The sequence below is a fragment of the Panulirus ornatus genome, chromosome 47, assembly GCF_036320965.1.
Source record: "Panulirus ornatus isolate Po-2019 chromosome 47, ASM3632096v1, whole genome shotgun sequence".
Taxonomy (NCBI): domain Eukaryota; kingdom Metazoa; phylum Arthropoda; class Malacostraca; order Decapoda; family Palinuridae; genus Panulirus; species Panulirus ornatus.
In genome coordinates, this window is record NC_092270.1 from 22,892,372 (window position 1) to 22,918,670 (window position 26,299).

The window sequence follows — 26,299 nt, forward strand, 5'->3', positions numbered from 1 at the left end:
TGTGCTGTACATAGCTCACTGAGATCATCAACAACACGTAAAGAATAATGTTAAATTTCCTTCAGTCTCCCGTGCGTCATCACTCACTTTTTCAAACAGAATTGTGGTTTGATCACTGATGATTAATCATCTTTCTTGTGTTTAGCTGTTTCGCAAAAACATTTTGTGTCATTCGGCTCTACTTTTCTTAACCACTTTTCATATTCGGTGTCTTACAACCACTCTGCTCTAAAATTAGCATATTACTCACTTATGATTTTATGATTGATTTTTGAATTTTCCTCATATATTGAAATAACACTAAGTTTGGTGCTAAATAAAAAAAGGCTCCGAAAAATGCACTAAGTCGTTAAATAAGAAATTTAGGCGCTAGATCTCTATATAAAACAGCGCTAGATGTAGCGCCAAAAATGCTAAGTTGGCAAAGCTAAATTTATGCTTGGAGTGCCAAATACTGGCACAGGGTTAGCTATGTGCAACTGCAGGCGGACGTATGTTGTATAAAATGTGAATAAACAAAGTAAATGTAACACAAGATAACTTACTAAAGTATAATTCGTTTTGTTTATGCATTACTATGTAAGAATTTGTTAAGGTTTTGTATGGCCTGACCAAATCTTAGACTCATTCAGCACAGTGATGAACGGGAAATAATTATGCTGTTTATTTCAACCGAACAGTTTTGATGTTCCAAACACAGTCAACAAAAGACAATTTTGTCAAAAAGTCTCTGCCGGCATCAGCTGGATCTGAACGATGAGAGCAACAGTTGTTACTCCTTTCTTAATAATAAGTATATTTTCAGAGATATTTTATGATAAAAATTAGTATAAAAAAGACACGTTGTTAACTTTATTAGCATTATACCTGCATAATATCAATAAAAATTAGAAAGTCTCCTCAGAAGTGTAGAAAAGATCATAATTCAAATGTTATTAAGAAATCTTTGTTTACAAATCGCTTCCGGTGTACTGTAGTGATCACTTCAAAACTTTTAACAAATATTTGTAGTAAGTACTGTGCAAAGTAGTCGTAGATTGTGCGTTTTTAAGTGTATCCTCTTTGCTTGTTTTATTGTAGCATATGTTTCGTGCAGTTTGTGTATGGTAGAAAATCAGGCGTCATTTATATATATAAACTCAGTGTGACGGGTGAGCTCTTACTGTTCCAATTCTTCAATGTTATTGAAGATATTCATTCCTCTTTTCTTTTCATTATGGGCACGGACGTGAAGTAGCTATCGTTTCAAGTGTATTTTACGTGACTGTTTTGTTATTTATGAGATAATAATTTAGTTTTGAAACATGATTCCAATTTGATAATCAGTCAATCCGCAGATTAATGTGATGTACGGCCATTACTAGGTAATTGTTTACGTTTTTTGCGCCTTATTATATATGGATTTATTGCCTTTCGTTTTGAAGAAAAGTAAGGTAAAAGTCTGGTTTACCTTTGCATCTCGTGTCATAGCATAGCAAATTGAATAAGAATGATTATATTATTCATTGTTAGTGCCGTGAATATTTGTACTTCAGTTTACAGACGCACGTGTTTAGGTTGATGTTTTTAATGAAAATGTACCAATGGGTTCCTTATAATGTTTATATTGAAAATACAGTATGGAAATGTAGGTGTAGCACCTTCTACTATATTAGTTATACGAGCTTGTAAAGTGAGAATTAGAATTAGAGGGAAATTTTTAGGGTAAAATTACTTAAAACTAACAGTTGAGAGTGTAGCAGATACATAATTAACACTCATTGAAATCTAGTTACTATAAAGCTGACACAAAGGATGTTTTTGGTGTCATGACACAATTTTATAAAGTAAGACAAAGGCCATTAGAAATGTAATCATCCTTACGGCAAAAAACTGGCACATTCGGATTTCGTGGTGTTTCATTTGTTTTATATTATACTGCATTGATAATGTTCAAGCAAAATATCAAGAAACTTCCCTTATTGATGGTTGTATAATTTTTTTTCATCAAGAATTGGTACATTGGCCTTTCATAACAAAAGTGAGGTGTCTACCTTATTGAAGCGATTTCTGCACCACTATACGGGCATACAGTTAATCAAATCCTGCTCCAAAGTAAACTAATCTAAGGCTTCATGGTCTAAAAATTGTACTGAAAGTTCTAAGCTAGTAAAATCACACCATTCGCACATTTCATCCTTAATGAGAGTCAAGAAAATACATCAAAAATAACATCATGTATAATATTCTGGATTTCATTGTCATGGGGGTAATGAAATCAATATCAATCAATGTAATAACATTGATTTCCCATTGTTGCCACCAAGAGACGAGCACTTAATCCTACTGTATGATCAGATCAATTGTAGCACATTATGTTATAAATTCGTCTGTCCTTATATGAATATGAGCAGTAAGTCAGTTTCCAAAAGTATTATATTATATCTAAATAACATCAAGATTTATGTAAAGAGATGTTGACTCCTAGATAACTAGTTATCACATCTCTCTATAAGTTTATGAATTGTTTTCATCATGATACTTTTAGCATATGCTGTAAACTACTAATAATAGGTTTCATATATTACAAACAATAAATTTCATATATAAATCTATCTCACACGTGCTTTTCATTGCACCCACTAGCAGAAAAGTTTTGCCTATGTGTGTTCATTGTACAATTTATACATTACCATGATTCATATTCTATTTTCATTATTTTCAACCTCACATTATCTCTGTCCCTCATAACTCTACTTCTAATGAGTTACTTATCAGTTTTAAAAGTCTTGTAAGTTGCTTTTTCCAGTTAAAACAATGATTTCTTAGAAGTAGAATACACATAAGAAAACGTGCTTCCACCAACTGAAAATTTACCATATATTTCGGCATCTGTGCAAGATTCAACTGTTGACTGATTGTGTTCTGCAGTACCAACACAGTGTTTAGAGAATGTAATATTCATTGTATGTATGGTTCATGGTGAAGTGCCTGAGTGTTTGTGGAATGCATGCATAGTGTCATTGTACAAAGGCAAAGGGAATAAAGGTGAGTGTTCAAATTACAGGGATATATGTTTGTTGAGTATTCCTGGGAAATTATATGGGAGGGTATTGATTGAGAGGGTAAAGGCATGTACAGAGCATCAGATTGGGTAAGAGCAGTGTGGTTTCAGAAGTGGTAGAGGATGTGTGGATCAGATGTTTGCTTTGAAGAACGTATGTGAGAAATACTTAGAAAAACATATGGATTTGTATGTAGCATTTATGAATCTGGAGAAGGCATATGATAGAGTTGATAGAGATGATTTGTGGAAGGTATTATGAGTATATGGTGTGGGAGATAAGTTGCTAGAAGCAGTGAAAAGTTTTTATCGAGGATGTAAGGCATATTTATGAGTAGGAAGAGAGGAAAGTGATTGGTTCCCAGTGAATGCAGGTTTGTGGCAGGGGTGCGTGATGTCTCCATGGTTGTTTGATTTGTTTATGGATGGGGTGGTTAGGGAGGTGAATGCAAAAGTTTTGGAGAGAGGGTCAAGAATGCAATCTGTTGTGGATGAGAGGGGCTTGGGAAGTGAGTCAGTTGTTGTTCGCTGAAGATACAGCGCTGGTGGCTGATTCGGGTGAGAAACTGCAGAAGTTGGTGACTAAGTTTAGTAAAGTGTGTAAAAGAAGAAAGCTGAGAGTAAATGTTAATGAGAGCAAGGTTATTAGGTTCATTAGGGTTGAGGGACAAGTTAATTGGAAGGTAAGTTTGAAAGGTGAAAAACTGGAGGAAGTGAAGTAGATATCTGGGAGTGGATTTAGCAGCAGATGGAACCATGGAAGTGGAAGTGAGTCAGTGGGTGGGGGAGGGGGCGAAGGTTCTGGGAGCGTTGAAGAATGTGTGGAAGGCGATAACGTTATCTTGGAGAGCAAAAATGGGCATGTTTGAAGGAAAAGTGGATCCAACAATGTTATATGGTTATGAGGCATGGGCTATAGATAGGGTTTTGCTGAGGAGGGTGGATGTGTTGGAAGTAAGATGTTTGAGGACAATATGTGGTGTGAGGTGGTTTGATCAAGTAAGTAATGAAAGGGTAAGAGAAATGTGTGGTAATAGAAATAGTGTGGTTGAGAGAGCAGAAGAGGGTGTATTGAGATGGTTTGGTCTTATGAAGAGAATGAGTGAGGAAAGATTGGCAAAGAGGATATGTGTGTCAGAGGTGGAGGGAACTAGGAGAAGTAGGAGACCAAATTGGAAGTAGATGGATGGAGTGAAAAAGATTTTGAGCAATTGGGGCCTGAACATACAGGAGGGTGAAAGGCGTGTAAGGAATAGAGTGAATTGGAATGATGTGGTATATTGGGGTCGACGTGCTGTCAATGGATTTAACAAGGGCATGTGAAGCATCTAGGGTAAACCGTAGAAGGTTTTGTGGGGCCTGGATTTGGAAAGGGAGCTGTGGTTTTGGTGCATTATGCATGACAGTTAGAGACTGAGTGTGAACGAATGTGGCCTTTGTTGTCTTTTCCTAGCGCTACCTCGCATGCATGCGGGGGGAGGGGGATGCCATTTCATGTGTGGCAGGGTGGCGGCAGGAATAGATGAATGCAGCATGTATGAATATGTACTTGTGTATATATGTATATGTCTGTGTATGTATATGTTGAAATGTATAGGTAAGTATATGTGTGTGTGTGTGTGAGCATTTATGTATATTCATGTGTATATGGGTGAGTTGGGCCGTTCTTTCGTCTGTTTCCTTGCGCTACCTCGCTAATGTAGGAGACAGCAACAAAGTATAATAAGAAAAATAATTCCAGCATTATATTTGCCTCTTGTAGGGGATTACTTGGATACATGCTGTTGTCTGTTTGTTGAAATCTGGTGCTATGTTGACTTTATTTTCAGGATGTGACTGGTATGTTTTGTTTTGACTCCTGGTATATTTTGACTAGAGCATTAAGCATTAGAATAAATCTTGACTGCTAGAAACCATAGGTGAGGTTTTTATAGGTCTTGCTGATTTTCCATAAGTGTGTGGTATTACCTGATTTTACTGTAAATGACTCAGTTTCCTGGATAGGTAATTTTTACAAAATGGACAGTTGTGTTATAATTGATTAATTTGATGGAAGTGGTACGTTAGAATCCTTGCACTTCATAGACTTAACATAGAGACTTGGATTTTGGGATGTTAAATGAGCACCCAACATAGAGGGTGGGATTTTGGGTTAAATGAAAAAAAAAAAGCCTATAATGAATGTAAATCTCAGCCCTTATGTGAGGTTAGGTGAGGTATTCATGTATGGTTCTGTTGATTTAGGATGAGTTCATATGTCTGTAAAAATTTTTTTCATGCTTGATTGTCATTTCCCGCTTTAGTGAGGTAATGTCAGGAACAGATGAAGAAAGGCTGCATCTGCTCACATCCATTCTTTTGCTGTCCTGTTTCATGCATAGAAACTGCTGCTTCCAATTTACAACCAGGCCCCACAGAACTTTCCATGGTTTATCCTGGATGTTTCACACGTACTGGTTGAGCCCATTGCTGGTACATCGACCCCTGTATACCACATCATTCCAGTTCACTTTATCCCATGCATGCCTTTCATCCTTATGCATGTTCAGGCCCTGATTGCTCAAAATCTTTTTCTCTCCATCCTTCCATCTCCAATTTGGTCTCCCTATGCTCCTTGTTCCCTCCTCTTATACATATACCCTCTTTGTCAACCTTTTCTCACTCATTTTTTCCTTATGTCCAAACCTTTTAAGCTCTCTCAATCACACTTTATGGAACCACACATCTCTTTTACCCTTTCATTACTTAATCAAACCAGCTCACATCTATATTGTCCTTATACGTTTTATTCCCAACACATCCACCCTCCTCTGCATAACCTTTTTTTATAGCCCATGCCTCGCATTAATATAATATTGTTGGGACTCGCTTCCTCTTCTCTGCATCCATTTGCTGTTCATCAGGCATTGTAGTCCATTAGAATGGGGTTTCCATTATGTTATGACCTAGATACTTGTTATTTCCTTGTCTTTTGTCCCATGATTAGGGGTAAAGATTTCACTGCTGATTGAAAGAACTATTGAAATTAGCCAATGAGGGATTTAATGTAAAGGACATGTTTTAGGAAAATATTCCACAGGTTAGGCCTTTGTTGCATTCATGCCCTGTAAAAGGATCAGGCAACAGGGTTTTTAGAGGTCCAGGAGAACTTTTGCTGATAGATATTTACCTGGATGCTTTCTGTGTGCAAGAAGATATGCTGTTAGCTCTGGGAAAATTTAGCCATCATAGGACTTTAACTCATGGGTGTCTGGGGGATTTCCAGGGGGACAAAGCCAAAATCTGTGGGGCAACCCCTCAAAGTGATTCCATTAGAGGCAAAGGGAATTGTGGTGTGGAAAGCTCACTGTGGGATTTGATGTGATTAACATTTTTGTGGTTTGCTTAAGAAATGTGAGTAGATAACGAAATATATGTTAGCTTTTCATTTTCTAGGGGAGGCAAGTGGTCCTCTTTGTGGATGCCATTGCTTTAACTAAAGCTTTTCCTTGATCGTCATCTTAGGGAGAAAATTGACCTGGAGATTTTTTCCCTCCACAGTTGAAACATCAGGGAATTTTCTCATATTTGGAACCCCCTTACTTGTGGACTGATTTGTTAAGACAGCATCCTGTGGAAGGTGGGTCACCCTCTAATGACTTCTGGGGTTAAAGACTGAGGTGCCTGGAGAGAAGGAATGGAGTGTATGCTGGTGTAATGATGTGGTTGGTTGCTCGAAACAGTTACAGAGACACTGTTATGCAGATTTTTGAGAATGCCCTCAAGAGTCACATAATAGTAAACTTTTCTCATGCATATGGTATTTTTAATCATTTGTTTTTATTTGGCTGGTATCAATTCTATAGCTGGAAGAGTAGCTACAACAGGTGAGTGCAAGTGTGGGGTCTCATCTTAAAAAACATACTTTTTATTAATTCATAATTGACATTTTTCATGGTCTCTTGTTGTATGGTGTTGACCACATATGTATGTAATCCTTATACTATAATTTGCTTTAATTTTTTCCATTAACTAGTAATTTTCTTTTAGCAAAACTGATCAGTGGATGATGCTGTGCTTTGATATATTGGTAAACACATGTTATAATGTCAAAAACTAGTATTTGAGGACTTACTGAAGTAGTATGTCTGTTACTTATAGCATTAATATATTTCAGATTATGTTGGGAGCAAGTTATGGGTTGATGCAAGCAAGATTTTGAACAATGTGAATCATGAGCAAGGTGCTCAAACTGAGGCTTGTTTAAAAGAAAATATAGTGTTAGACTGGAAATATAAGGACAGCTTATATATGCCTGGAGAGAAATTTTAAGATTGAAATAGTTTTGGTAGTGGTAACTACACAAAACAAAAGTGTTGCAGTTGAAGTGAATTACTCAATGGTCAAGTGATGAGTGCTCAGCTTCTTCCCCCAAACGTGGAAGCCTCCAAAATGCTGGAGGCTGCTTTACAACAGATGGATGGTATTATAGCAGGTAATAGAATATTCTGAGGGATGCATTTGCATTATATTCAATTTGCAGATGAACTCTGAATAATCATGTTGATTGATACCTGTGGAATATTTTTTTCATTGGTATTTTACTCACATCTCCTGAGGGAGACATTAGAAAAAAGATTAACTTTGAACTTTCACTGAAACTCAGTAGGTGTAGTCCCTTTCTGCAGCCATATCAGGTGTAAAGAAATAAGGAGAGACAAAAGTTGCAATTTGCAGTTGTTGCTTTTCACTTATGTGTGAAGCTACAATTGTAATCTTTTTTCAATTAATGTTATATCGTGTTGTTTATAACTTTATGTTGTAATATTTGGTATCCCGCTTTTTAGATATGATGTCATTTTTTTATAAGATGCGGTGTACCAATGAGCAAATACATGTACACACACATGGGCCTCATTGGTATAGTGGTTAAGGTTCTTACCCATGTGTTAGGTAATAGTTGGTAGGCAGCCTCTAACTAGAGACATATATTACTAGTACTACCCACCTGTGTACCAAGAGGGTTAGAGACAGCCGTATAGTGAGCCGGCAAATCATTGGTTGTCAAGTTGCATTCCTCTGACTCAGGTACCTGTCTTTTCTTTCTGCCTCACCCACATGTGGACTGTTGGCATTCTGTCCATAGAATGCAATATCTCCTTGTTACTCTAGCATTTGACAACACATAATTCTCACAACTTGTTCTTTGTAACTCTAGATTTTCTCACAGTGAGTGCTTTGTCCATAAAACCCAGTCAGTTGGCAAAATGATAGGAGCGATAGAAGTAGTAGGTAGGTACATTTGAAAAGAGTGTTTGGTAGAAATAGAAGGTAGGAACATTTAGGTGTGAGCATTAGGTAGAAGTGGTTGGAACATTAGGTAGAAATATTCGGTAGGAACATTAGCTAGGCGCCTCTGGAAACACTATGCTAAAGTTGTCCTATGCCAGTGGCCTGTTAAGTGTGAGGCAATAAAGGCTAAGAAACAGAACTGGAATTCACCAGTTATGGAGACCTTTTGCTGTGGATACCCCCTCGAGGGAGGTCCCAAAGATAGTGGGCATCAGAGATACAGATAGATAGATAGGTTGCTGCCTATGCATGACTCTGTATGGGCTTACTCAGGGTCAGGCTTACATAGGTTTGAATCCTGGGTGGAGCAGTTGAGCCGCACCCAACCCAGGTGCTTTTCCTCTCCATAGGACTGGTTGATAAATGGGTACCTAACTTAGGATGGTGTCTGTGTATGTGTACATACATTGGAGAAAAGACATGGTACATATATACAAGGTTAAGAAAAGGGCAACAGGAGTGTAAAACTCTTCCTTGTAATGCACAGTTAGTGATCGCACACAGAAAAAAAGATCCTGGAAAAAAGCTAAAGGCAGTTAAAAACCATACTGAATCATAGTAAAACTTAAAATTGTAGTTATTATGTAAGTATATGAAAACTGAGATATGAACAAAGGAGTTGTAGGGATATACAGGGTTAAGAAAAGGGCAACAGGAGTGTAAAACTTTTCCTTGTAATGCACAATTAGTGATCACACACAGAAAAAAAAATCCTAGAAAAAAGCTAAAGGCAGCTAAAAACCACACTGAATCATAGTAAAACAAAATTGTAGTTATTATGTAAGTATATGAAAATTGAGGTATGAATAAAGGAGTTGTAGGGATTTAAGTGCCTTTGTTACATGAGATGGCAAAAGAATCTATTGCAGAGATGTGTTAACTCTAGAAATAGCTTTATTCATTCTCTTATGTTTCCAAGATTTTATAAAGCTGTGATGATATGAATATTTAGATACCTTCAGTTTAGATCTGTCACAGTCTTTGTTGCCCTTTGAGGTCAAACTCACGAGCATGAGATATAATCCCAAGAAATTCATTTCCAACCCTTATGATAAAGGTGAGGAGACACCAACCTTCTCTCACTCTTTATGAATGACCCCTGGATGATTGCAGTTGCTCGCTTGTTATTCAGATCTTTCCTCAGCTAATCAAGAACTGCCCACTCACTTCAAGCCACTAAGAGCTCACAATTCTCATGGATTGCACCCTATCAAGATATGTTACATGCTGCTGCTGTCATTTGGTTTGTTCAAGTCTTACCATCCTTTTGTTTTGTTTTATTTATTACATAGCATTTATTGATGGTTTGATAAGAAGAGTATGTTTGAGAGAGCTGAGGGTGTGCCAAAATGCTTTGGACATATGGAGAACATGAGTGAGGAGAGGTTGACAAAGAAGATATAAGGGGACAAGGAGGAAGGGGAGACCAAAATGCTGATGGAAGGATGGAGTGAAAAAGATTTTGAGTGCTCAGGGCTTGAGCATGTAGCATGGTGAAAGTTGGGCATGGAATAGAGTGAATTTAAGTGATGTGGCTTACAGGGAACAATGTGCTGTCATTGGACTGAAGCAAGGCATATGAAGCAAATGGTGAAACCATGGAAAGGTCTGTGAAGCCTGGTTTTGAATAGGGGTTATGGTTTCAGTGCAATAATGCACACATGACAGCTAGAAAATGGATAGGAATGAATGAGGCCTTTTCATTTGTTTCTGGTACTACCTCGTTAATGTAGGAATCGACAAACAGTTATACATATATGTGTAGGATAGGGAAGAAAGAATTCTATCTCCATGTTCCCTGCGTGTCATGGAGGCAACTATGGGAGGGGCTGGAAGTCCTCCCCTCCAGTTTTTACTTTTCCAAAAGAAGGAACAGTAAAGGGGCCAAGTGAGAATTTTTCCCCTAAGGCTCAGTCTTCTGTTCTTAATGGGACCTCACTAATGCAGGAATTTTATTTATTTATTATACGTAATCCCAGTTTTCAGCATCAGCTAGATAGCGTTAGGAAACAGACAAAAAGTGGCCCATCCATTCATATACACATAAACGACCATACACACACATATACATACATATACATATCAACATACACATACAGAGACATATACATATATACACATGTACATATTCATACTTGCTTTCCTTCGTCCACTCCTGTTACTACCCCGCCCCACAGGAAATAGCATCGCTACCTCACACTTCATCGAGGTAGCGCCAGGAAAACAGACAAGGCCACATTTGTTCACACTCATTCTCTAGCTGTCTTGTGTAATGCACCGAAACCACAGCTCCCTATCCACATCCAGGCCCCACAGACCTTTCCATGGTTTATCCCAGACTCTTCACATACCCTGGTTTAGTCCATCGACAGCACATCAACCCTGGTATACCACATCGTTCCAATTCACTCTATTCCTTGCATGCTTCTCACCCAATATTATGTCCAAGCCCTGATTGCTCAAAATCTTTTTCACTCCTTCCTTCCACCTCCAAGTTGGTCTCCAGCTTTGCCTTGTTCCCTCCACCTCTGACACATACATCCTCTTTGTCAATCTTTCCTCACTCATTCTCTCCATATGTCCAAACCATTTCAACACCCTCTTCTGCTCTCTCAAACATACTCTTTTTATTTCCACATGTCTCTATTGCCCTTTCATTACTCAATCAACCCACCTTACACCTCTCCTTCTCACATATGTATACTTATGTATATCTCTCTTTTTTAAACTAGGTATTCACCATTTTGTGGATGAACGAGGTAGCATTAACAACAGATGACAGAGCATTAGAGAGAAGCATCCTCACTCCTTGCTCTGTTCTTTCTTTTGGAAAGTAATAAAGGAAATGAGGATTTTCAGCCTCTTGTTCCCTTCCAGCTTAGTTGCCTTCTTCAGCATGTAGGGAACACATGGGCTGTATTCTTTCTACCCTATTCCCAGGGATAAAGAGGGAGAGATGTATTTACACAATAGATACACTTTTTCCTTTGTCTGCCAGGTACACAGCTGGAGTTAGCAAGCATTCCTGACCGCAGTGTGTCACCCACTCTTTCAGTAGCAGAGTTAGCAGAGAAGTTACGGCAAGCAGTACAGACACCACAGGTAATTTTCATGCTGGTTTATGAATCTTCTTGCAATAAAGCATCATTAAGTGCCAAATGAATTTTTTTTTTTTTAAAGCACATAGTCTATAAGGCAGTATGGTAGATCTGTACTCACATGGGTAGATCTGTACTCACATGTGTGTTGCATCTCACAAATGAATGTTTTTTTATGGTGAATCAAGGTTGTTGCCATGGCCAACTCTACCAGCTTTACAATACATCCCTCCTGATATGACACAAAGTGTGTGCTTTTACTACACCAGTGTTATAGTTTTCTTACACTTATATGCAATTTCTCTATGCAGTAATGCTGTTTTCCATGGCATGTGAAACATCTGGATAACCATGGAAAGGTCTATTGGGCTTGCATGTGGATAGGGAGCTGTGGTTTTGGTGCCTTACACATGACAGCTAGAGACTGAGTGTGAATGAATGTGGCGCTACCACGCTGAAGCAGGGGGTAGTGATGCTGTTTCCTGCGGGGCGGGATAGCACCAGGAATGGATGAAGGCAAGCAAATATGAATATGTACTTGTGTATACATGTATATGTCTTTGCATGTGTATGTATATATGTATGTATATGAGCATAAATGTGTCTAAATGTGTGTGGATGTACCCAAGATGAGAAAAAAGGAGAGATAGTATGTTTAAGGAAAGGAACCTAGATATTTTGACTCTGAGTGGTTTGGGAAGGTCTTGGGAGTAAAGTCAGGGGTTGGTGAGTGGACAAGAGCAAAGGAATGAGTAGCACTACCCCTGAAGCAGGAGTTGTGGGAGTGTGTGATAGAGTGTAAGAAAGTAAATTAGATTCATATGGGTAAAATTGAAAGTGGGATGGGTGAACATTGGTTCCTATGGACCTGGTCATGAGAAGAAAGATCATGAGAGGCAAGTGTTTTGGGAGCAGCTGAGTGAATGCATTAGCAGCTTTGATGCGCGAGACCAGGCTATAGTGATAGGTGATTAATGTGAGTAATGTGGCAGTTGAAGGTACAATTGGTGTACATGAGTTGTTCAGTGTTGTAAATGGAAATGATGAAGAGCTTGTAGATTTGTGTGCTGAAAAAAGGACTGGTGATTGGGAGTACCTGGTTTAAAAAGAGAGAGATATATAAGTATACATATGTAAGTAGGAGAGATGGCCAGAGAGCATAATTGGATTTCATGTTAATTGATAGGTGTGTGAAAGAGAGACTTTTGTATGTTAATGTGCTGAGAGGGGCAGCTGGAGGGATGTCTGATAATCATCTTGTGGAGGCGAAGTTGAAGTTTTGTAGAGGTTTTCAGAAAAGAAGAGAGAATGTTGGGATGAAGAGAATGGTGAGAGTAAGTAAGTTTGGAAAGGAGAGTTGTGTGAGTAAGTACCAGGAGAGATTGAGTGAAGAATGGCAAAATAAGTGAGAGCAAATGATGTAAGGGGAGTGGGGGAGGAATGGGATGTATTTAGGGAAGCAGTGATGGCTTGCACAAAAGATGCTTGTGGCATGAGAAAGGTGGGAGGATTAGAAAGGGTAGTAGTGGAGGGATGAAGAAGTAAGATTGTTAGTGAAAGAGAAGAGAGAAGTGTTTGGACGATTTTTGCAGAGAAGTAGTGCAAATGACTGGGAGATGTATAAAAGAAAGAGGCAGGAGGTCAAGAGAAAGGTGCAAAAGGTGAAAAAGAAGGCAAATGAGGGTTGGGGTGAGAGAGTATCATCAAATATTAGGGAGGATGAAAAGATGTTTTGGAAGGAGGTTAGATAAAGTGCATAAGGCAAGACAACAAATGGGAACATTGGTGAAGGGGGCAAATGGGGAGGTAATAACAAGTAGTGGTGAAGTGAGAGGGAGATGGAGTGAGTATTTTGAAGGTTTGTTGAATGTGCTTGATGATGTATATGTACGAGTAGGAAAAGAGGAAAGTGATTGGTTCCCAGTGAACGTTGGCTTTCGGCAGGGGTGCATGATGTCTCCATGGGTGTTTAATTTGTTTATGGATGGGGTTGTTAGGTAGGTGAATGCAAGAGTTGGAGAGAGGGGCAAGTATGCAGTCTGTTGTGAATGAGGGGGCTTGGGAAGTGAGTCAGTTGTTGTTTGCTGATGATACAGTGCTGGTGGCTGGTTCGGGTGAGAAACTGCAAAAGTTGGTGACTGAGTTTGGTAAAGTGTGTGAAAGAAGAAAGCTGAGAGTAAATGTGAATAAGAGCAAGGTAATTAGGTTCTGTAGGGTTGAGGGACAAATCAGTTGGGAGGTAAGTTTGAATGGAGAAAAACTGGAGGAAGTGAAGTGTTTTAGATATCTGAGAGTGGATTTGGCAGCAGATTGAACCATGGAAGTGGAAGTGAGTCACAGGTTGGGGGAGGGGGAGAAGGTTCTGGGAGCGTTGAAGAATGTGTGGAAGGCGAGAACAATATCTGGAAAAGCAAAAATGGGTATGTTTGAAGGAATAGTGGATCCAACAATGTTATATGGTTGCGAGGCGTGGGCTATAGATGGGGTTGTGCGGAGGAGGATGGATGTATTAGAAATGAGATATTTGAGGACAATATGTGGTGTGAGGTGGTTTGGTTGAGTAAGTAATGAAAGGGTAAAAGAGATGTGTGGTAATAAAAAGTGTGGGGTTGAGAGAGCAGAAGAGGGTGTATTGAAATGGTTTGGTCACATGGAGAGAATGAGAGAGGAAAGATTGACAAAGAGGATATATGTGTCAGAGGTGGAGGGAACAAGAAGTGGGAGACCAAATTGGAAGTGGAAGGATGGAGTGAAAAAGATTTTGAGTGATTGGGGTCTGAACATGCAGGAGGGTGAAAGGCATGCAAGGAATAGAGTGAATTGGAACATTGTGGTATACCAGGGTAGACGTGCTGTCAGTGGACTGAACTAGGGCATGTGAAGCGTCTGGGGTAAACCATGGGAAGTTTGTGGGGCCTGGATGTGGAAAGGGAGCTGTGGATCCGGTGCATTATTACATGACAGCTAGAGACTGAGTGTGAATGAATGGGGCCTTTGGTGTCTTTTCCTAGCACTACCTCGCACACATGAGGGGGGAAGGGGTTGTTATTCCATGTGTGGCGGGGTGGCGATGGGAACAAATAAAGGCAGACAGTATGAATTACGTACATGTGTATATATGTATATGTCTGTGTGTATATATATGTGTACATTGAAATGTATAGGTATGTATATTTGCGTGTGTGGACGTGTATGTATATGCATGTGTATATGGGTGGGTTGGGCCATTCTTTCGTCTGTTTCCTTGGGCTACCTCGCTAACGTGGGAGACAGCGACAAAGCAAAATAAATAAATGAATAGATAAATAACTCTTAGAGTTGGTACACTTCCTGTAGATTTTAAAGGACAAATGATCAGATTCTCTATTTATCAACACATCAAGAAAGGGCAGTTTACCTTCTTTTTCCCATTCCATCTTGAATTTGATAGTTGGGTGAATATTATATGATTCATTAAAGAAAACCACAATTTTGGGAGGATGGCCACAAGGACATCATCCACTTTTCTAAACCAGACTTTCAGATATGTGGATGAGAACATGGAACATGGAGAAAACATTAATGATTATTTTCCTGTTTATGTTTTTTTCTTTTCCCAGGATGAGGGGGAGGTTGAGGAACTAGCAGAAGACACACGGAACTTTCTGTTGGAATGGTTGAAGGGGCAACCAGGAAAGGAAGTGGTAAGTACCCAAGAATCCTCTTGTTGAGGTGCATCATGGCAGAGATTCTTTGCAAACTTTGATTATAGTGATTAATTATATGGCATCACTACTCACTTGTAGCAGAACATCGACAATAAACAGGAACCTCTTGGGCTACGTTACAGTTTCTTTCTTGAAAATGATTGCATAAGTCGAAAATGCACAAATCATGTCATATATGTGATGGGGATTAGGGTTTTATTATTAAGAAGACAGTAAGGAATATTATACCAGAAAAAACTATATTATACATGTACCGGGAAATGATACATACTATGATATACATACTGTATAAAGAATTTTATAAAAAAAAATAAACTAATTTCCAACATGTACAGTTACCTCTGCTCCTGAATTCCCTACTAGTGCTGATGGAGGAGGAGGAGGTGATTGAAGTCAAATGGAAAGGGGGTCATCATGGTCAGATTTTGTAGTTGTGGAAAGTAGTGGTGATGGTCGAGTGAGTGCAGCTGGTCCTCCTGATGAGTACTCTTTTTCTTCAAAAACAAATTTAGCGCTGTCTGTTTAGCCCTCATTGTCTTCTCATGGTGGATTTCTTCATAGCACCTGATATCAGCTTACACATTTTGGTCCACCTATGAATTCTGTTCTGTGTTTGGCTCATCCTTGTCAAATATAGTAAGAGCAAGGTCATTGTGGTGAAATGCTTCAGCTAGTCTCTTGATAGATGTGGTAATTGTGGTGTTTCCTAAAATTTATGAACCAACCAGGACTATACATTCATTCTGCCAATCCTCAGGCACTTCACCATGATCCATACATGCACTGAATATCCTTACCAACAAATCGACAACACAGTCACCCCCTTTTTTGATAAATTCAACTGCAGTACCATCCAGTGTTGTGAAATGCTTCAGGTAACCTCTTTATAGATGTGATAATTGTGGTGTTTCCTAAAATTCATGAACCAACCAGTACTATACATGCATTCTGCTCATCCTTAGGTACTTCACCATGATCCATACATACTCTGAATATCCTTCATGAATCAACCAAGACTTGCTTGAAATGTATTTTCTGCTCCTTCCACTGCTAACAAGTCATCAGATATTCTCCAGGCCTATGCTTTATCACAAGCAAGCTGACAGGAAAAATTCATGAGGTTGATGTTCAATCCTTGTGCTCAACATTCATTCCACTCTCTGCATAACTGAACTCAGGGAATATGAGGTCTTAGATGCACTGAATGGTGAATGTGAGGGAGGCATGTAAGGACAAGGGCAAGCGCAGATTCTTTTGACATGGCCTCCCCTTTGATGGGAGTTCCAAGAGGGAAGGAGCATCAGACATATTGATAGATATGGTAGATGTGCTGATTAATGCTCCACTTTTGGCACTCTCCTTGATCTTCCCAGCACTGTCATAAATAGTTTGTAAAGTAGATTAACTAAGTCTAAGGACACGCTCAATATCAGCTGTTCATTCACATCTCGCATAACATTTGAGCACATACATTATAACCTCTGTCATGATGGTCTTATGCACCTTAACACCACTGGTACCAGAGGAATTTAAAAGATGCTGTGGTGGCATGATGCAAGGAGCAAAGTACGTGCAATATACAGTATACTGCAACACAAAACACTGTAGCACTCCATGACTGTATTCATGTCATGCATATGTACATCTCTCACATAGCACTGGCAGTGCCACACCACTGCGTTGCCAGCCCAATAATGATCATGTTGTTCCATGATAAAGTCTGTGTAAATTCAGAAAAGGTGTAAATGAATAGTGCCTGTTACTCTAAAAATGGCTCAGATCAAGTATTTTTAAATCAAAAAGTACCTGTATCGTTCTTACAGTTTCACATGGTTGATCAAATTAGTTTATACTTTGATTTAAATGTTGGTTTTCCAGAATTTATTTTTTTTTATCAGTATTACAATAGAGTCAGTGTAAAGAAAGAGTGAGTTGATATGATGTTCTAAAAATTTTTCCTATCCATGAAGATGAGGCAGAAATTTGTTCACCAATGAAGCCATCTGCTTTGATGCACCTCAGCAGTTTACAGATTTATCTAGATGTCAGTCTTTGTCACTGTAACCTTTTTCTTTCTTCCACTAATTTGTTTAGCCTTATATTATTGTATGTACCTCGTTTTGGATGTGAATGTATGGCATATTTTGTGGTGAAATTTATGATAATTATGTACATTTCTTGTGAGGCCATCTGTAAGGTAAGTACTGGTACTTCTCTGTCGATTTCTGCAAGATAGAACAGTGCATATAGGTGTGCAGCAAAATTTATTTTGTTAATGCATTAAAAAAAAGTGATTTTTGCATATGAACATCATGAGCAACAAAATGCATGTTCACAAAGACTTGTTATACTGTCCTTGAAGCTGTCACTTCTGCAGTGGGTTCAATTGGACTTTGTCTCTTTACTTGATAGTTGTTCTAAGTTTGATCTTTGTATTGTTTTTGGATTCAGAGGTTTGAAACTGGAGCTAAAAATCAAGATCTCTAGAGGTGGGACTATCTTACATCACTGATACTACTCTACCAAAGCTGTTGGGAAAGAGAAGATAATTCTGATATTCATAAATCATGGTAAACAGAATATTTCTTTACACATTATCATCCTGTCATCCTTGGGATTATTGTGGCATCATCTATAAAGAGGTTTCTCTCACAATCATAGTTTCCTTCCTGGACTGAATGAGTTAACGGAAATGAAATACACCAGCCTTTACAACTGAAGAAAATCTATTGTTAGGCTCCTTGCCAAATGTTTGTATACTATGCTTTTGCCCTTCCGCTCAGTTTTAAATTAGGTTTGGTGAGGTGCATGAGGATAGCGGAATGCAAGCATAGTGCCATTGTACAAAGGCAAAGGGGATAAAAGTGAGTGTTCAAATTACAGAGGTATAAGTTTGTTGAGTATTCCTGGGAAATTATATTGGAGGGTATTGATTGAGAGGGTGAAAGCATGTACAGAGCATCAGATTGGGGAAGGGCAGTGTGGTTTCAGAAGTGGTAGAGGATGTGTGGATCAGGTGTTTGCTTTGAAGAATGTATGTGAGAAATACTTAGAAAAACAAATGGATTTGTATGTAGCATTTATGGATCTGGAGAAGGCATATGACAGAGTTGATAGAGATGCTCTGTGGAAGGTATTAAGAATATATGTGTGGGAGGCAAGTTGTTAGATGCAGTGAAAAGTTTTTATCGAGGAAGTAAGGCATGTGTACGAGTAGGAAGAGAGGAGAGTGATTGGTTCTCAGTGAATGTAGGTTTGTGGCAGGGGTGTGTGATGTCTCCCTGGTTGTTTGATTTGTTTATGGATGGGGTTGTTAGGGAGGTGAATGCAAGAGTTTTGGAAAGAGGGGCAAGTATGCAGTCTGTTGTGGATGAGAGAGCTTGGGAAGTGAGTCAGTTGTTGTTCGCTGATGATACAGCGCTGGTGGTTGATTCATGTGAGAAACTGCAGAAGCTGTTGACTGAGTTTGGTAAAGTGTGTGAAAGAAGAAAGTTAAGAGTAAATGTGAATAAGAGCAAGGTTATTAGGTACAGTAGGGTTGAGGGTCAAGTCAATTGGGAGGTAAGTTTGTGCCACTGTACAAAGGCAAAGGGGATAAGAGTGAGTGCTCAAATTACAGAGGTATAAGTTTGTTGAGTATTCCTGGTAAATTATATGGGAGGGTATTGATTGAGAGGGTGAAGGCATGTACAGAGCATCAGATAACATATATATATTATTTTTATTTTTTTTTATTTTGCTTTGTCGCTGTCTCCTGCGTTTGCGAGGTAGCGCAAGGAAACAGACGAAAGAAATGGCCCAACCCACCCCCATACACATGTATATACATACACGTCCACACACGCAAATATACATACATATACATCTCAATGTACACATATATATACACACACAGGCACATACATATATACCCATGCACACAATTCACACTGTCTGCCTTTGTTCATTCCCATCGCCACCTCGCCACACATGGAATACCATCCCCCTCCCCCCTCATGTGTGCGAGGTAGCGCTAGGAAAAGACAACAAAGGCCCCATTCGTTCACACTCAGTCTCTAGCTGTCATGCAATAATGCCTGAAACCACAGCTCCCTTTCCACATCCAGGCCCCACACAACTTTCCATGGTTTACCCCAGACGCTTCACATGCCCTGATTCAATCCACTGACAGCACGTCAACCCCGGTATACCACATCGATCCAATTCACTCTGTTCCTTGCCCGCCTTTCACCCTCCCACTTCTTCTCGTTCCCTCCACCTCCGACACATATATCCTCTTGGTCAATCTTTCCTCACTCATTCTCTCCATGTGCCCAAACCATTTCAAAACACCCTCTTCTCCTCTCTCAACCACGCTCTCTTTATTTCCACACATCTCTCTTACCCTTACATTACTTACTCGATCAAACCACTTCACACCACACATTGTCCTCAAACATCTCATTTCCAGCACATCCACCCTCCTGCGCACAACCCTATCCATAACCCACACCTCGCAACCATACAACATTGTTGGAACCACTACTCCTTCAAACATACCCTTTTTTGCTTTCCAAGATAATGTTCTCGACTTCCAAACATTCTTCAAGGCTCCCAGGATTTTCGCCCCCTCCCCCACCCTATGATCCACTTCCACTTCCATGGTTCCATTTGCTGCCAGATCCACTCCCAGATATCTAAAACACTTTACTTCCTCCAGTTTTTCTCCATTCAAACTTACCTCCCAATTGACTTGACCCTCAACCCTACTGTACCTAATAACCTTGCTCTTATTCACATTTACTCTTAACTTTCTTCTTTCACACACTTTACCAAACTCAGTCACCAGCTTCTGCAGTTTCTCACATGAATCAGCCACCAGCGCTGTATCATCAGCGAACAACAACTGACTCACTCCCCAAGCTGTCTCATCCACAACAGACTTCATACTTGCCCCTCTTTCCAAAACTCTTGCATTCACCTCCCTAACAACCCCATCCATAAACAAATTAAACAACCATGGAGACATCACACACCCCTTCCGCAAACCTACATTCACTGAGAACCAATCACTTTCCTCTCTTCCTACACGTACACATGCCTTACATCCTCGATAAAAACTTTTCACTGCTTCTAACAACTTGCCTCCCACACCATGTATTCTTAAAACCTTCCACAGAGCATCTCTATCAACTCTATCATATGCCTTCTCCAGATCCATAAATGCTACATACAAATCCATTTGCTTTTCTAAGTATTTCTCACATACATTCTTCAAAGCAAACACCTGATCCACACATCCTCTACCACTTCTGAAACCACACTGCTCTTCCCCAATCTGATGCTCTGTACATGCCTTCACCCTCTCAATCAGTACCCTCCCATATAATTTACCAGGAATACTCAACAAACTTATACCTCTGTAATTTGAGCACTCACTATTATCCCCTTTGCCTTTGTACAATGGCACTATGCACGCATTCCGCCAATCCTCAGGCACCTCACCATGAGTCATACATACATTAAATAACCTTACCAACCAGTCAACAATACAGTCACCCCCTTTTTTAATAGATTCCACTGCAATACCATCCAAACCTGCTGCCTTGCCAGCTTTCATCTTCCGCAAAGCTTTTACTACCTCTTCTCTGTTTACCAAATCATTTTCCCTAACCCTCTCACTTTGCACACCACCTCGAACAAAACACCCTATATCTGCCACTCTATCATCAAACACATTCAACAAACCTTCAAAATACTCACTCCATCTCCTTCTCACATCACCACTACTTGTTATCACCTCCCCATTAGCGCCCTTCACTGAAGTTTCTATTTGCTCCCTTGTCTTAAAGTGCGTAAGACAAGGGAACAAATGGGAACTTCAGTGAAGGGGGCTAATGGGGAGATGATATCAAGTAGTGGTGATGTGAGGAGATGGAGTGAGCATTTTGAAGGTTTGTTGAGTGTGTTTGATGATAGAGTGGCAGATATAGGGTGTTTTGTTCGAGGTGGTGTGCAAAGTGAGAGGGTTAAAGAGAATGATTTGGTAAACAGAGAAGAGGTAGTAAAAGCTTTGCGGAAGATGAAAGCCGGCAAGGCAGCGGGTTTGGATGGTATTGCAGTGGAATTAATTAAAAAAGGGGTGGGGGTGACTGTATTGTTGACTGGTTGGCAAGGTTATTTAGTGTATGTATGACTCATGGTGAGTTTCCTGAGGATTGGCGGAATGCTTACGTAGTGCCATTGTACAAAGGCAGAGGGGATAAAAGTGAGTGCTTAAATTATGGAGGTATAAGTTTGTTGAGTATTCCTGGGAAATTATATTGGAGGGTATTGATTGCGAGGGTGAAAGCATGTACAGAGCATTAGATTGGGGAAGAGCAGTGTGGTTTCAGAAGTGGTAGAGGATGTGTGGACCAGGTGTTTGCTTTGAAGAAAGTATGTGAGAAGTACTTAGAAAAGCAAATGGATTTGTATGTAGCATTTATGGATCTGGAGAAGGCATATGATAGAGTTGATAGAGATGCTCTTTGGAAGGTATTAAGAATATATCGTGTGGGGGGCAAGTTGTTAGAAGCAGTGAAAAGTTTTTATCGAGGAGGTAAGGCATATGTACGTGTAGGAAGAGAGGAAAGTGATTGGTTCTCAGTGAATGTTGGTTTGCGGCAGGGGTGTGTGATGTCTCCATGGTTGTTAATTTGTTTATGGATGGGGTTGTTAGGGAGGTGAATGCAAGACTTTTAGAAAGAGGGGCGAGTATGCAGTCTGTTGTGGATGAGAGAGCTTGGGAAGTGAGTCAGTTGTTGTTCACTGATGATACAGCGCTGGTAGCTGATTAGTGTGAGAAACTGCAAAAGCTGGTGACTGAGTTTGGTGAAGTGTGTGAAAAAATAAAGGGGAGAGTAAATGTGAATAAGGGCAAGGTTGTTAGGTACAGTAGGGTTGAGGAACAAAGTCAACTGGGAGGTAAGTATGAATGAAGAAAAACTGGAGGAAGTGAAATGTTTTAGATATCTGGGAGTGGATTTGGTGGCGGATGGAACCATGTAAGCGTAAATGAGTCACAGGGTGGGGGAGGGGACAATTGTTCTGGGAGCATTGAAGAATGTGTTGAAGGCGAGAACATTATCTTGGAAAGCAAAAATGGGTATGTTTGAAGGAATAGTGGTTCCAACAATGTTATTTGGTTGCGAGGCATGGGTTATTGATAAAGTTGTGCAGAGGAGGGTGGATGTGTTGGAAATTTAATGTTTGAGTACAATATATGGTGTGAGGTGGTTTGAGTGAGTAAGAAATGAGAGGGTAAGAGAGATGTGTGGAAATAAAAAGAGTGTGGTTGAGAGAGCAGAAGAGGGTGTTTTGAAATGGTTTGGTCACATGGAGAGAATGAGTGAGGAAAGATTGACCAAGAGGATATATGTGTCAGAGGTGGAGGGAACGAGGAGAAGTGGGAGACCAAATTGGAGATGGAAAGATGGAGTGAATGCAAAGGTGAGTAATATGGCAGTTAAGAGTATAGTTGGTGTACATGGGGTGTTCAGTGTTGTGAATGGAGATGGTGAAGAGCTTGTAGATTTGTGTGCTGAAAAAAGACTGGTGATTGGGAATACCTGGTTTAAAAATACATATATATATATATATATATATATATATATATATATATATATATATATATATATATATATATATATATATATATACATGTGTATGGGGGGGTTGGGCCATTTCTTTCGTCTGTTTCCTTGCGCTACCTCGCAAACGCGGGAGACAGCGACAAAGTATAAAAAAAATATATATATATATATATATATATATATATATATATATATATATATATATATATATATATATATATATAAGTGTACATATTTAAGTAGGAGAGATGGCCAGAGAGCGTCGTTGGATTACGTTTTAATTGATAGGCGCGTGAAAGAGAGACTTTTGGATGTTAATGTGCTGAGAGGGGTAACTTGCGGGATGTCTGATAATTGTCTTGTGGAGGCGAAGGTGAAGATTTGTAGAGGTTTTAAGAAAAGAAGAAAGAATGTTGGGGTGAAGAGAGTGGTGAGGGTAAGTCAGCTTGGGAAGGAGACTTGTGGGAGGAAGTACCAGGAGAGATGGATTGCAAAACACATGAAGGAACCATTAATGATGATGGTAATACTGTGTAGCAGAACACATGTGAACCTGGTCTCTACGTGGCCCCCACACCAGCTGATGGTTATTTGTGGCAGTCCACACACACACACACACACACACACACACACACACACACACACACACACTCCTCTCCACATTCCACCCTGTGCCAAACTTAGCCGACACTGCCGTTGTTCTCTGCGATGAGGTGTTGATCAAGGTTTTGGTATACTTGTTGGTCAGGGTTGTTGTTGATGTAGGTGTTGATCAGGCTTGTTGTTGCGTAGCTGTTGGTCAGGGTTGTTGTTGGGGTAGGTGTTGGTCAGGGTTGTTGTTGATGTAGGTGTTGGTCAGGGTTGTTGTTGGGGTAGGTGTTGGTCAGGGTTGTTGTTGGGGTAGGTGTTGGTCAGGGTTGTTGTTGGGGTAGGTGTTGGTCAGGGTTGTTGTTGGTGTAGGTGTTGGTCAGGGTTGTTGTTGATGTAGGTGTTGGTCAGGGTTGTTGTTGATGTAGGTGTTGGTCAGGGTTGTTGTTGGGGTAGGTGTTGGTCAGGGTTGTTGATGTAGGTGTTGATCAGGGTTGTTGTTGGGGTAGGTGTTGATCAGGGTTGTTGTTGGGGTAGGTGTTGATCAGGGTTGTTGTTGGGGTAGGTGTTGGTCAGGGTTGTTGTTGATGTAGGTGTTGGTCAGGGTTGTTGTTGATGTAGGTGTTGGTCAGGGTTGTTGTTGGGGTAGGTGTTGGTCAGGGTTGTTGTTGGTGTAGGTGTTGGTCAGGGTTGTTGTTGGTGTAGGTGTTGGTCAGGGTTGTTGTTGATGTAGGTGTTGGTCAGGGTTGTTGTTGGTGTAGGTGTTGGTCAGGGTTGTTGTTGGTGTAGGTGTTGGTCAGGGTTGTTGTTGGTGTAGGTGTTGGTCAGGGTTGTTGTTGATGTAGGTGTTGGTCAGGGTTGTTGTTGATGTAGGTGTTGGTCAGGGTTGTTGTTGGGGTAGGTGTTGGTCAGGGTTGTTGTTGGTGTAGGTGTTGGTCAGGGTTGTTGTTGGTGTAGGTGTTGGTCAGGGTTGTTGTTGATGTAGGTGTTGGTCAGGGTTGTTGTTGGGGTAGGTGTTGGTCAGGGTTGTTGTTGGGGTAGGTGTTGGTCAGGGTTGTTGTTGGGGTAGGTGTTGGTCAGGGTTGTTGTTGATGTAGGTGTTGGTCAGGGTTGTTGTTGGGGTAGGTGTTGGTCAGGGTTGTTGTTGGGGTAGGTGTTGGTCAGGGTTGTTGTTGGGGTAGGTGTTGGTCAGGGTTGTTGTTGGTGTAGGTGTTGGTCAGGGTTGTTGTTGATGTAGGTGTTGGTCAGGGTTGTTGTTGATGTAGGTGTTGGTCAGGGTTGTTGTTGATGTAGGTGTTGGTCAGGGTTGTTGTTGATGTAGGTGTTGGTCAGGGTTGTTGTTGGTGTAGGTGTTGGTCAGGGTTGTTGTTGATGTAGGTGTTGATCAGGGTTGTTGTTGGGGTAGGTGTTGATCAGGGTTGTTGTTGGGGTAGGTGTTGATCAGGGTTGTTGTTGGGGTAGGTGTTGGTCAGGGTTGTTGATGTAGGTGTTGGTCAGGGTTGTTGTTGGGGTAGGTGTTGGTCAGGGTTGTTGTTGGGGTAGGTGTTGGTCAGGGTTGTTGGGGTAGGTGTTGGTCAGGGTTGTTGTTGGGGTAGGTGTTGGTCAGGGTTGTTGTTGGTGTAGGTGTTGGTCAGGGTTGTTGTTGGTGTAGGTGTTGGTCAGGGTTGTTGTTGATGTAGGTGTTGGTCAGGGTTGTTGTTGATGTAGGTGTTGGTCAGGGTTGTTGTTGATGTAGGTGTTGGTCAGGGTTGTTGTTGATGTAGGTGTTGGTCAGGGTTGTTGTTGATGTAGGTGTTGGTCAGGGTTGTTGTTGGGTTAGGTGTTGGTCAGGGTTGTTGTTGATGTAGGTGTTGGTCAGGGTTGTTGTTGGGGTAGGTGTTGGTCAGGGTTGTTGTTGGGGTAGGTGTTGGTCAGGGTTGTTGTTGGTGTAGGTGTTGGTCAGGGTTGTTGTTGGGGTAGGTGTTGGTCAGGGTTGTTGTTGGGGTAGGTGTTGGTCAGGGTTGTTGTTGATGTAGGTGTTGGTCAGGGTTGTTGTTGGGGTAGGTGTTGGTCAGGGTTGTTGTTGATGTAGGTGTTGGTCAGGGTTGTTGTTGATGTAGGTGTTGGTCAGGGTTGTTGTTGGGGTAGATGTTGGTCAGGGTTGTTGTTGGTGTAGGTGTTGATCAGGGTTGTTGTTGGTGTAGGTGTTGGTCAGGGTTGTTGTTGGGGTAGATGTTGGTCAGGGTTGTTGTTGGTGTAGGTGTTGGTCAGGGTTGTTGTTGGGGTAGGTGTTGGTCAGGGTTGTTGTTGGTGTAGATGTTGATCAGGGTTGTTGTTGGGGTAGGTGTTGATCAGGGTTGTTGTTGGGGTAGGTGTTGGTCAGGGTTGTTGTTGGGGTAGGTGTTGGTCAGGGTTGTTGTTGGGGTAGGTGTTGGTCAGGGTTGTTGTTGGGTTAGGTGTTGGTCAGGGTTGTTGTTGGTGTAGATGTTGATCAGGGTTGTTGTTGGGGTAGGTGTTGATCAGGGTTGTTGTTGGGGTAGGTGTTGGTCAGGGTTGTTGTTGGGGTAGGTGTTGGTCAGGGTTGTTGTTGGGGTAGGTGTTGGTCAGGGTTGTTGTTGGGGTAGGTGTTGGTCAGGGTTGTTGTTGGGGTAGGTGTTGGTCAGGGTTGTTGTTGGGGTACCTGTTGGTCAGGGTTGTTGTTGGTGTAGGTGTTGGTCAGGGTTGTTGTTGATGTAGGTGTTGGTCAGGGTTGTTGTTGGTGTAGGTGTTGGTCAGGGTTGTTGTTGGGGTAGGTGTTGGTCAGGGTTGTTGTTGGGGTAGGTGTTGGTCAGGGTTGTTGTTGGGGTAGGTGTTGGTCAGGGTTGTTGTTGGGGTAGGTGTTGGTCAGGGTTGTTGTTGGGGTAGGTGTTGGTCAGGGTTTGTGTTGGGGTAGGTGTTGGT

The 26,299-nt window shown here is 40.7% G+C and overlaps 1 protein-coding gene across 1 annotated transcript in view; it reads left to right on the forward strand.

Moving 5' to 3' along the window:
* The first annotated feature begins 952 nt into the window (after nucleotides 1–952).
* Nucleotides 953–26,299, forward strand: part of LOC139763691 (liprin-beta-1-like) — a 41,743-nt gene continuing 16,396 nt past the window's right edge. The window contains exons 1-4 of the mRNA XM_071690010.1: nucleotides 953–1,010; nucleotides 7,200–7,517; nucleotides 11,373–11,476; nucleotides 15,072–15,155. Coding sequence (XP_071546111.1) covers nucleotides 7,433–7,517; nucleotides 11,373–11,476; nucleotides 15,072–15,155 — 273 coding nt within the window. The 5' untranslated portion in view covers nucleotides 953–1,010; nucleotides 7,200–7,432. The remainder of the gene's footprint in view (nucleotides 1,011–7,199; nucleotides 7,518–11,372; nucleotides 11,477–15,071; nucleotides 15,156–26,299) is intronic.